This window comes from Hemiscyllium ocellatum, chromosome 46 (genome assembly GCF_020745735.1).
Source record: "Hemiscyllium ocellatum isolate sHemOce1 chromosome 46, sHemOce1.pat.X.cur, whole genome shotgun sequence".
Taxonomy (NCBI): Eukaryota; Metazoa; Chordata; class Chondrichthyes; order Orectolobiformes; family Hemiscylliidae; genus Hemiscyllium; species Hemiscyllium ocellatum.
In genome coordinates this window covers 7,103,649-7,116,547 of record NC_083446.1, presented here as the reverse complement: position 1 = coordinate 7,116,547, position 12,899 = coordinate 7,103,649, and the positions used below count along the sequence as shown (strand labels likewise).

Here is a 12,899-nt window from a genome sequence, read left to right as displayed (position 1 = left end):
CGACAATAGAAAAATTGTGCACATCCTTTAGAATACATGGGCCATCACATGCCAGCAGGGAATTCAAATATTTCCTAAAGACGAATGTGTTTGACATATAAGGACAACTCCATACCATCCATCATCCAATGGTCTGGTAGAAAGAGCACTCCAAACTTTGAAGGCAGGCTTAAATAAATAGCCTGCAGCTTTACTTGGTACCAGACTGCCCAGGTTCCTATTTGATTATAGAAACACCCTCATGCAGATACAAGGATAGCTCCAGCAAAATTGCTGAAGGGGAGAAGACTGCACCAGGTTAAATCTAATCTTCCCTGACCGGGGAGAGGGAGGGTGAAACGGCTTCAGCAATGCTAATGTGCCAAGACTCCACTAAGTGAGAGAGATGATTTACTTCAGGAGATGATGTTTGGTTTAGGAACCACGGGAATGTTACTGCATGAATAAGAGACATGGTTGACGTGAGATCCTGTCCAGTTAGTTAAAGTTCAGATAGGTGCGACAGTCCTGAATAAGCATATAGACCATATGAAAGCTACAGATTTGCAAATGGTGTGGGAGCAAAATGTACTCTGCTCCTCAACAGATCTTCCAACTATTCTGGAACCCGTGAATTCTCCTCTCCAACTGTTGAAGATGCTTAGGAATCTGAAATGAGCACGGCAGATGTCGCTGTCTTGATGCCTTTGCCACTTGAAGGGAATGAATTTCTTCCAAGGCTCTCCGGGTCCAAGAGTTGAGCTATTGTGCATTACACGTACCTATATCAGAGTCAAAAGTTGGATGTACCCAACTCAGTGCTAAAATGCCCCAGGAGGAAATGCAACCGGGTGCTCCAGTTTCCTCCCACAGTCCAAAGATGTGTGGGTCAGCTGAATTGGCCATGCTAAATTGCCCATAGTGTTAGGTAAGGGGTAAATGTAGGGGTATGGGTGGGTTGCGCTTCGGCGGGTCGGTGTGGACTTGTTGGGCCAAAGGGCCTGTTTCCACACTAAGTAATCTAATCTAATCTAAAACTAAACGAACCAGGACTCTTAGAAAGAGGGATGGAGCAATTGTAACAATGTCAGCCTGTAGGACCTTTTTTTATAGAATAGGATTTCTGTGGTTGGGGCTATTGATCTGGTCCAATCAGGGAGCCATAGCTAACAGAGACGTACAGGGGTGTCTGACATCCTGTTCACTCTGCAAGCTGGATTAGTGTCAAGGACTCTCCCGTGTGTAAATAAAGGGTGGTTTGCCAATAGGATACCAGCCACTGCGGAACCACTTCAGTCAAAAGAGGTTCCATATTTTAGACACTGCCAATATTTTGAACAACCATGGTGAGAAGTGGAGTTCTCGCTAGCCTCCTGGAGTCAGTTGTCATTGGTAATCATTCGCTGATGACTATGACCATCCATCTAGGAAATTCAGTGTCACTATGCATGGTTTTGTTGTTTTCCACAGAACTCTAAGAACTGGAGATGGTGGAATTCAGAAACAAACAGAAATTGCTGAACTGTTCTGAAGAAGGGTCACATAGACCCAAAATATTAACTCTGCTTTCTGTCCACTTGATGCTGCCAGACCTGCTGAGATTTTTCCAGCAATTTGTAGTTTGCAATTTGTAGAGCACTGTAGGCCAGACAATATCTGAGGAACAGGAAAATCAACGTTTCAGGCCGAAACCCTGTTTCTGTGCTTTATGACTCTATGAGCAGGGTGTGGCTGTTTAAGGGACTTATATTTTTGAAATTAAAAAAATACTTTATTCATAAATACTTTGATCTATACAACTGGACATGCCATACATATGTAAACATTCCATTTGTTTGCATACCGAAACAGAGTAATCATTCCTTTTTACAGGTCTGTATAATTACATTTTTAGAGGTAAAAACAATGACTGCAGATGCTGGAAACCAGATTCTGGATTGGTGTTGCTGGAAGAGCACAGCAGTTCAGGCAGCATCCAAAATGCAGCGAAATCGACGTTTCGGGCAAAAGCCCTTCATCAGGAATAAAGGCAGTGAGCCTGAAACGTGGAGAGATAAGCTAGAGGAGGGTGGGGGTGGGGAGAAAGTAGCATAGAGTACAATGGGTGAGTGGGGGAGGGGATGATGGTGATGGGTCAGGGAGGAGAGGGTGGAGTGGATAGGTGGAAAAGGAGCTAGGCAGGTAGGACAAGTCCGGACAAGTCATGGGGATAGTGCTGAGCTGGAAGTTTGGAACTAGGGTGAGGTGGGGGAAGGGGAAATGAGGAAACTGTTGAAGTCCACATTGATGCCTCGAAAAAACGCCTCATCTTCTGCCTCGAAACACTTCAACCCCAGGGCATCAATGTGGACTTCAACAGTTTCCTCATTTCCCCTTCCCCCACATCACCCTAGTTCCAAACTTGCAGTTCAGCACTGTCCCCATGACTTGTCCTACCTGCCTATCTCCTTTTCCACCTATCCACTCCACCCTCTCCTCCCTGACCTATCACCTTCATCCCCTCCCGCACTCACCCATTGTACTCTATACTACTTTCTCCCCACCCCCACCCTCCTCTAGCTTATCTCTCCACTCTTCAGACTCTCTGCCTTTATTCCTGATGAAGGGCTTTTGCCCGAAACGTTGATTTTGCTGCACTTTGGATGCTGCCTGAACTGCTGTGCTCTTCCAGCACCACTAATCCCGATTACATTTTTAGCTGAGGCGTCAGCAGAGCCCAAATGACTGCGTGGGACCCCTGTTCTTCTTTAGGCAGGTAGCCGTTACACGGTGGTCTTTTCCCACCATGTCTTGGTGGCAGCTGCCCTAAGCTTCACCACGTCCCTCAAAACATCCTGGACCTTTGAATGTGCCAGTCTACAACACTCAGTCGGGATCAACTCCTTCAGCTGGAAGATCAACAGGTTTCAGACCGCCCAGAGAGCGTCCTTCACCAAGTTGATGATCCTCCAGGCGCAGTTGATGTTCGTCTCGGTGTGTGTCCTGAGGAACAGGCCATAGAGCACGGAGTCCCGCGTCACGGCGCTGCTTGGGACGAACCTTGACAAACACCGCTGCATTCCTCTCCAGACTTCTTCTCCGTAGGTACATTCCAGAAGGCCGAGTGTGACAGTCTCCTTCCCCTCCGCAGCCGCTTCAAGGGCAGCATGCGGTGCGGCTGAGAATCCGGGCGTGCATAACGGATCTCACAGGCAGAGCCGTTCTCGCCACCAGCCAAGCCAAGTCTTGGTGCTTGTTGGAAAGTTCTGGCGATGAGGCATTCTGCCAAATGGCTTTGACAGTCTGCTCAGGGAACCGCTGGCTAGGATCCGCTGTGTGCAAATTGGATCCCGTATTTCACAATAGTAACTAGATTTGTATTTTATTTTAAAAGCCATATCAATTGTGCTTAAGTGTTTCGGTGGTGGTTGGTGCTAAGTTGGGCAAGGTGCTAACTCAATGTAAGTTGCAAAATCTAAAAGGCTCTTCATCCATGGATGTACAACCAATGGGGATGGTTACTAGGCCAAGATGGTCCAATCAGGCTGGAGATGGCGGATGAGCGACAGTGTGATGGACCTGTCGGAGCTGGAATAACCCGAGGATGTGGCCAATCAGGGTGCGCCGGTGGGCGGGACACTTGCATTATTCGAAGTGCGACGGAGCCGCCATCTTGTGAGGACCCGTTGGGGGCGGGGGGGCTTTAATTTCAAATTTAAAACTTTTTCGGCATTTCATTAGAGTTATTTAGCCCCCCCCCGCCCCCACGACTGAGGGATATTTTAAAAATGGTAAAAATATTTATCGGGAATCTGCCGCGCATAGCAACGAAAGAAGAAATTAAGGAGTTATTCGAGAAGTACGGTAAACTGACAGAATGCGACATCATCAAGGTGAGGGGGAATTAATCGGATAAATTAAACGATTTTATTTTTAAAAATCGGGTTGAAGTCGGCGTCTCACTTTTAAAAATATCAGCGAAAACGCATTTTTTAAATTTGTTTTCATGTCAAGTGCGGGGGAAGATATGAGGTGATGGACCAGTGTAATGGAAATGGTGTTACACTGAACTCCTTCGTCCAGACCCACGCTGGTTGGGTGTCCATGATCCTTGAGTCAACCCTATGGGTCACCTGCGGCCAGTGTGGGGAAGCTTTTGATTGGAGAGTGAGAGAGGACCATTGGGTTCCCATTCTTGGGGAGGGTTTGTTCACCAATATTACCAAAGTCCCAGTGTCATTTTCTCCCAATCTGCCTCCAACACAGCCCAGGAGAAAATTGGATGAAAGAACCGGCAAATGGGACTTGATTTAGGATATCTAGTTCGGCGTGGACCGAAGGGTCTGTTTCCTTGCTGTACATCTCACTGACTCTAATTCGGTGACCAGTGATGTAAAGTCTGTTATTATGCGCCAAAGAATACAATTCATTTCACATTTGGCCTAGAATTTAGATTAGAGTGGTGCTGGAAAAGCACAGTAGGTCAGGCAGCATCTGAGGAGCAGGAAAATCGACGTTTCGGGCAAAAGCTCTTCATCAGGAATAGAGGCAGGGAGCCTCCAGGGTGGAGAAGCTATCTTCGAGACTTGAGCATAAGAATCTAGACTGGTTCTCCAGCACCAATACTAAAGGTCATGCTGTACCGCTCTTTCAGAGGGTAGACCAGGATCTCACCTATGTTCATACAATCATAGAATCCCTACATTCGGTCCATTGAGTCCACACTGACTCTCTGAATTGTATCCTCCTCTTCACCCCACCCCCACACCCACCCCCAGACTCTGTAATCCTGCATTTCCCATAGCTAATTCACCTAGCCTGCACACTGTGGACAAATTAACATAGCCTATCAACCTCACCTGCACATCTTTGGATTGTGAGGGGAAACCCACGCAAAAATGGGAAGAACGTGCAAAGTTTTCCGAGGCTGGAATCGAACCTGGGTCCCGAGCATTGTGTGAGGCAGTCGTGCTCACCACTGAGGGGCACTGTGCCACGTTCTCAGTACATGACCACTATTTCAAAGGTGATTGGGGAGTTATTCCATAATGATCCGAACAATGTCTACCCCTCAATTAGGAAGTGGAAAACATTATTTGGTCTTTACCTCATTGTAAAATTGGTTGTCATGTTTTTACTTTAAACTCAATTTTTAAATTGCCTTTCCCAATTATCCTTGATTCCCTTGCTGATTAAAAATACAATCTCAGTATTGATTATATATAATAACCCTGTGTGGTAAAGAGTTCCACATACACTACCCTGAGAGAAGAATTTTGTTCCTTATCCATGTCTTAACTAGGCAACTACTTATTCTTTAGACTTATCAACATGGAGAAAAATGTCTGCATCTATCCTCTCCCTTAAGAATCTTGTATGTTTCAATGAGGTCACCTCTCATTCTTCTAAACTCCAGTGAGTACAAGCCCAAACTATTCAACCTCTTCTTTAAAATCCCTACATATCTGGGATCAACCTAGTGAAACATCTCTGGACTCAGACCTCTAATGCCAGGATGTCTTTCGTTGGAGAAAGGGACCAAAATTGTTCCAAGTCTTTGAGCAATGGTCTACCTGGTGCTTTTGTATACTTTTAGCATCCAAGGCTCTAGTTTGATCGCACCTGAAATATTGTGAATAAGTGGCAGTAAAAGGATTTTGACAATAGTACTAAAGACCTGTGCTCTAGAACTAGCTTTTGCCCGAAACGTCGATTTTCCTGCTCCTCGGATGCTGCCTGATCTGCTGTGCTTTTGTAGCACCACAGTCTTGACTCTAATCTCCAGCATCTGCAATACTCACTTTCGCCCATGCCTTTAGCCAAGCTAGATTTCATTTCATTCCCTACAGTGTGGAAACAGGCCCTTCGGCCCAACAAGTCCACACCAACCCTCCGAAGAATAACCCACCCAGACCCGTTCCCCCAAACTAATGCACCTAACTCTACGGACAATTTAGCATGACCAATTCACCTGACCTGCACATCTTTGGACTGTGGGAGGAAACCGGAGCACCTGGAGGAAACCCATGCAGACACGGGGAGAATGTGCAAACTCCACACAGTTGCCAGAGGCTGGTAACAAACCTGGGTCCCTGGCACTGTGAGACAGCAGTGCATGCCCACCCACCCATTCCATCATAGCTACAGCATTAGTGTCACCTCAGTAATTTGGAAATTGCTCAGGTGTGCCTGTCCTCAAGAAGTTGTGCAAACCCAGACTGACCAGTTACTGTGCTGTCAGTTGATTCTTAACCATCAGCAAAGTGAACTTGCTCACTCATGTAGAATTTGGGTTCTGCTATGGCTGTTCAGCTCCTGACCTCATTGGTCCAAATATGGATTTAAAAAAAACTGAATTCCAGAGGGACAGCGAGAGAGAGTGCCCTTGACATCAAAGTAGTGTTTGACTGAGAATGGGATAAAAGGGTTCCAGGAGAGCTGAAGTCAATGGCAATCATGGGGAAATCTCATCACTGGTTGGCATCATTACCTATTAAAGAGGAAGATGGTTTCAAAGTTTGTGCGAAGATTTGTAGCTCGGGTGCTTGTTGTAGTGGTTCTTCCAGCTCGGCGAACAGAACCACTACAGGAAGATGGGTTTTGGTTGTTGGAGATCAGTCGTTTCTGTTAGAAGACATCTGAGTGTCCCTTGGGGAAAATGTCCTTGGCCAAACCATCTTCAGCTTCTTCATGATGACCTTCCCACCTTGTATCATCGGAGCTGGGGAATCCGAATTCCCTATAAATTTTTTTATCCTCTGTGTGGGCCCCTCAGGCCTGTGCAAGGCAATGACACCTGGAACTGGAAGCCATTACTGCGATCTACATAAGCACTCCAGTTGCCATCCGTGGAACAGCATTGAATGTATATTTTCCCCGTGGGCTGTTAGAGGTTCAAAAAGGCAGTTTACCGCTTCCCTCTCAAGGGTAATTAGGCAGTGACGATAAAGGCTGGCTTAGTTAATGACATCCACACCCATACATTTTTAAAAATCTTAAATAAGGAGGCTAGGACATGACTCCAGTTGTGGCCTCACTGATGTTCTATACAACTGTAAAGTAAAACCCCAACTTTTCATCTTTTGAAAGGAGAATGGAATATCTTTGTTCTGTTTGCCTTCCTGATCAGTTTTTACACCTACCTGCTCACCTAACTGTGATTCATGTAACAGATCATCCTGTTCCCTTTATACCTCAATATTCTGTAATCTCTCTATTTAAATAATATGCTGTTTTTCTGTTCCTGTGATCGTGTACAAGTTTGAATTATACATAATCTGTGGATTTTCTGTCTACTCACTTAACATCTTGCTGACCTGTCCTCTTCACAAGTTCATTCCAGTCACTATGATCAGCTAATTTTATAATCCTACATTTGGTTTCCTTATCCTAGTTAATAAAATAGGTAGTGACTAGTTGGGACCTCAGGGCCAATCTCTCCAGTCAGTATTAGAAATCATAGAATATCTACAGTGTGGAAGCAGGCTATTCGGGCCATTAAGTCCGCAACAATCCTATAAAGAGCATCGTACCGAGGCCTATCCCTGTAATCCTGCATTTCCCACAACTAGTGCATCTAATCTGCACGTTTTTGGACTGTGGGAGGAAGCCGGAGCATCCAGAGGAAACCTATGCAGATACGGGAAGAATGTACAAACTTCACACAGACAGTCGCCTGAGGGTGAAATTGAACCTGGGTCCTTGGTGCTGTGAGGCAGCAGTGGTAACCACAGCCACCTTTTGGTCCCATAAAGAAATCACAGCAGACAGAGGCCAGCCTGTTATTAGTGTGACCAACTCTGGATATCACTCCTACGACTTCCCTCCCCCACTCTGCACAAAGCAGAATCCTGACAGACCCAGAATTTGAACCACCGTCAACCGAATATTACCAGAGTCTTTCGATTAGTACTCTGGCGATAATACACTCGGCTATCATATCTTGCACCATGAAAATGATATGTATATGTCTGTTCTGTCCTTCCTGTTGACGAACCAAATTTCTAACTACACTGTTGTGTTGCTGCAATACCATAAAGTCTTGTTTCATGCAATAATCCTAGGACATGGCATCTTGTCATATGCCTTTTGGAGTAAATGCAGCATATCCACAGGTTCTCCCATTCCGCATTCCCAGTTAGTTTCTCAAAAAGCGTCCAATAAATTAATTAAATATGATTTACCTCTCTCAAAACCACATTGACTCTGCCTAATTGCATTGATGATTTGGAGATGTCAGTGTTGGACTGGGGTGTATAAAGTTATACAATATAAATCGCACAATACCAGGTTATAGTCCAACAGGTTTAATTTGAAGCACACTAGCTTTTGGAGTGCTGCTCCTTCATCATCCACCTGATGAAGGAGCTACGCTCAGAAAGCTAGTGCTTCCGGTTAAAGTTGTTGGACTATAATGTGGTGTTGTGTGATTTTTTAACTAATTGCATTGAGATTGTCTCATGAGCTGCTGTATCTCCCTTAAATATTCCAGCGTTTTCTGTATGACAGATGTTAAGATGGTTGGTCTGTTCTTTCCTGCGTTCTGCTCCACCCTTTAAATAAAGGAGTCACATTGGCTCTTTTCCAGTCTAATGTGCCCTAGCCAGGATCTAGAGAACTTCGGAAACTTAAAACAATTGTATTTCATTTTTCAGTAGCAGCAGCTGTTAAGATCCTAGGATGAAGTCCATTGGGACCTTATTCGTTCTAATAAATTTCTCAGCACTTTTTTCCAGATGTACCTAACTGTTTTAAGTTCTTTCCTCATGTCCTATCCAGTAAGGATAGATATAAGTTTGTTTGATCTGCTGTTTCCTTATTTCCCATTACTAATTCCTCAGACTTGCTTTCTCGAGGATCTGTGCTCACTTTAGTTGTTCTTTTCTTAATCTTTTTGCTAGATTTTTCTCTCACTCTTAATTTCTTCCTAATTAATGTTTTAGTCATTCTTTACTGTTCTTTATATTTTTCCCAATCTTATGATTTGCTACTAACCTATGTGAATTGATATGCTTTTCATTTCAATTGGTACTATCTTTTAACTTTAGTTAGCCACGGCTGGGAAGTCCTTTCTCCAGGGCATCTTTCTTTCTAATTGGAGTGGACCTGTTCTGAGTATTCTGATATATCCCCTTGAACAAGAAATAATGTCTAATTTGAGGGAAGACGGAAGTAAAGAACTGCCAGTTTGTAGAGACTCAGCTCAGAAACAAAGTGTGAGGAGGACTCTGTTAGACATCTGGTTCAAAAGATCATGGGCAGTGATCAGATAATAGTGCAGCTGTTTTCATACGCAAGGTACACGGGACTGGATGGCAGGTTTAAAAATAAAATGTCACCACTTTTTGTTTTGCTTGATAGAATTATGGCTTTGTGCACATGGAGGATAAAGAGGCAGCAGATGAGGCGATCAAGAACCTTCATCACCACAAGCTGCACGGGCTTCCCATCAACGTCGAAGCCAGCAAGAGCAAGGTGAAGACCTCCACTAAGCTGCATGTCAGTAACATCGGAGCTGAGTGCACGAACCAAGAGCTGCGAGCTCGGTTCGAAGAGTACGGACCTGTCATCGAGTGTGACATTGTCAAGGACTATGCCTTTGTGCACATGGAGCGGGAGGAAGATGCCATGGAAGCCATCAGAGGCTTTGATGGCACTGAGTTTAAAGGTGAAATTGCTGGAAGGTATTGGGCAGGGACATGGTACCGGCTTGGGCACTGGCCACACCAAGCATGGATAGCACTGCAATACTGGCTGTCATTGTTTACAATCCCATAATGTTCCCTGTTAGCTTTTCCGAATGGGAAGTGGAAGAACAGAGGCAATAATTGACATATTAAAAATAAATGTCTGTTATCCTCTCCCTCCCCAAATACCCAAATGGTAAAATACTAGCATTTTCAAAACTTACCTGATCTTCGCAAATCCTGATTATATTCTATTGTCTACATCCACACTTACTGATTTCTAGAAATTATGTGCAGTTGTTGTTCCAAACTGGTTTCCATGTGAACGATAGTGAGGCTCTGACCCTTGCATCACAAAAATCCTCGTTCACATTCCAAGTATATACTGACTGGACAGACGATCTGACAATACATCTGAACTGGCGGGGCGAGGGATTTAACTCTACCTAAGTTGTTGATCTCTATTGAATAACTTCCCCTCTCCCCTCCCCCAACCATAGGGAGTGGCACTTGCTGGATGTTCATTGAAAACAGATTTGATGCTTCCCACAGTTGTATCGGTCACCTGTAAGGGACTGACAGATGGATGAAGACTTTGCCTGTTTGAATGCTGCTGGTAGGCTTAGAGTTCCCAAATGGATCAGTAAAACTTGAAGGTCTCATAATTTCCCTAAGTAAGTGATATTGGGATCATTCACTGTACTTTCTTCCATGTCTGTCAGTTTTTAGTTCTGTTCTCACAGTTGTCAAGTGGTATTCATCTCAAGTCTATTAACCGCATTTTGGGCTTTGCTTGAAGGCTGCATTGTGACATGTGATCCTGAGTGCAATGTGTGACAGCATATAAAGTGATGCTGTAGAGCTAACAGGAGCTGGGCAGAAAATACCTGGCTCAGATAACAGTATTGGAAATGATAAACATCTGTATTACTCTGATAAGGATGTGGTCTGTCACCGAGCTTTACGTTTCTGAAGGGCTTTGGTTGATTCCTTGGCTATCTAGTGGAAGTTTCATCGTCTTTGCATGCTGGAGGGGTAATGGAAACTGACAGCTGCAGAGTAGAGGAAGTAGTAAGGGCAGGACTGGGTTCTGCACTTTATCCCAGCCAATTAGCCCATCTTCCAGACTTGGACATGATGAAATGTTGTACTCCAGTTGGAACTGTTGCAATCAGGAGAAAACTGATAATAACAGAATTTTCAGCTTTTCAGAAAAAGTACTCAATGTTTGCAAGTTCTAGCAAATGTTTGAATAACTTGCATAGACTCCAGTCTGGGTTGCAGCAGCTAGACATCAGCTACCCATTCACTGGTAGGTAAATTACAGTAGTTGAGCTGGACAGACCCTACATTTTAAATGAAAGTTCAGCATTTTCAGTATCAGTCGTTGAGATAACTGTTCTGGATTGAAATTATTAGTTTTGAGGATGTGTTGATGTTGCTGTCACTGTAGTAGTTTGTGGGCAGACAGCTGTTCATTCGCCGCATGCTCTCTATCTACATGGGGTAACATTCCCAAAAGCTGCCCCCACACGGGCTGAACAAGGACGTTTTCAGCAGTTGCCTATTGGAGTTTGCAAGTGTGTTCTTTATGATGATGTAACATGTGCATTAAGGGGGTAATTCAGCAATACTGCACTCCCACTAATGCCACACACAAGGAGAGCACACAGACTGGAGTTGGAACTCTGGAAATGTGTCACTGATTCTTGGGCCAAACTCAACAGAATGCAGCATCGTGGCTTCACTCTGTTTCAGAGCAGTGTCTGAATCTGTAATGCTGCCTGTCTCCTAATGAAACAAGTTAGAACTTGGTCATTGCCCAGAAAAGACTTTATCCAATGTGAAAACGCGAGCTCCCTGCACGGTTCAGAAGGTTTATCGAGAGAATGGCTGGTTCCAATGTCAAGCCCACCTCTTGTCTTGTCCTTCCTTTGTTTCATGTTCTTAGTGTTGTCATTGATGTTAATTCATATCCATCTGCAACTAGGAGCTGATCACCAGGTAGTCCTCAGAACAAAAATAACTCTCCTTTCTGTGCTCAAGTTTGTACTGTATGAAATTCCTGGACCTGGGAGTGTTCTCTACTTTTTGCCTCACCGGTGGATAAAATCTGAATCCGACTATCAATATAAATTGGTACTAACAGCTTGAATTTCTGTAAATGCGTGTGGCCACAGAGGTTAAAGGTTATTCCAATGTTCCGAAGCCAAATGTTTGGAAGTTAAGTCATTTCTGAATTGATGTATTGATAACAATAAAGAGTAGAAAAGCTTATTCTTTCAAAATGCCTGTGTAACGCTCCTTGGCCATCATCTGAACTGGTTCCATAGTGAGATCAGTCCGTCACTTGTGTGTTGAGCTCAAGGTGCTGTTGCAGAAGGAATTCCCTAATGGTACCTGGTGCCTGCTGTTCCTCTAAGTAGACATGGTGTAGAATTCTTGTTCACTTGCTGTTGAAGCTTCACGAAAATCTGGTGTTCTCTGCAGCTGCGTTTTCCCTTCCTTGTCAGCACATGTTCCTCTCCATCAGTCCACCATGGAGATGGGTATGTGGAGACTTTTCTCATGCCCGGTCAAACGCATGCTGCTCTGCGTCATCTAGTGGGATTCTTTCCCACTATTCTGGCATTCTTTGGAAGGATACCATTCAGTAACGCAGTCTGACTGGTCTGCTGCCTCCTTAGAGGAAACCTTATCATTTTGCTCCTTTTGTAAATTTCCTCCTTACTTTGAGGAATATTGATACTCCACATGGACCTCATTGATTTGATGAGTGGTGAGTAATGTGAGCTAGCCGAATGTCACATCCTTTGGCATATATTTTGCTTTCCTTGCTGTCTGGCTGATAACCTGTTTGGTTTTTCTTCATTCTCCAGGCTTGGTTGAGTCAAAAGTACCAAAAGGCATTTGTCTTAAAGGGTGAGCAGTAACTAGGAAATTGCGCATCTCAATTGATAAAAGCTTCTCCATTCATAAGAATGAACAAAAAGATTGCCATTTTAAAACAAAAATGTTGTTTTCTGCCTGATGGTTACCATGAGCTAGAGTTTCCTTCTTTGTCAGAACCAGTGCGTAATGCCACCCAGCCACAGTTTCTCAACTGATGGAGGGAAGGGAGGCAAAACTCTGGGTACCATCACTGGTAATGCAGTATTCAATCAACTGGGTGCTGTCTTTCCTGTACAAGATTTTAGGGTCTGTCAGACCTGTAGCACTCAGGAAATTGCAGCTGTATATTTGTGAGGAATTTCC

At 44.3% G+C, this 12,899-nt stretch overlaps 1 protein-coding gene across 8 annotated transcripts in view; it reads left to right on the top strand.

The window, feature by feature from the left end:
• The first annotated feature begins 3,624 nt into the window (after positions 1 to 3,624).
• LOC132836361 (RNA-binding protein 4-like) overlaps positions 3,625 to 12,899 on the top strand; it is a 135,454-nt gene continuing 126,179 nt past the window's right edge. For all 8 annotated transcript variants that reach the window (XR_009647369.1, XM_060855855.1, XM_060855854.1 and 5 more), the window contains exons 1-2: positions 3,625 to 3,851; positions 9,319 to 9,625. Coding sequence is in view for 7 of the 8 variants with exons in the window: in XM_060855855.1 (XP_060711838.1) it covers positions 3,747 to 3,851; positions 9,319 to 9,625 (412 nt within the window). In the remaining variant the exon portion in view is untranslated. The remainder of the gene's footprint in view (positions 3,852 to 9,318; positions 9,626 to 12,899) is intronic.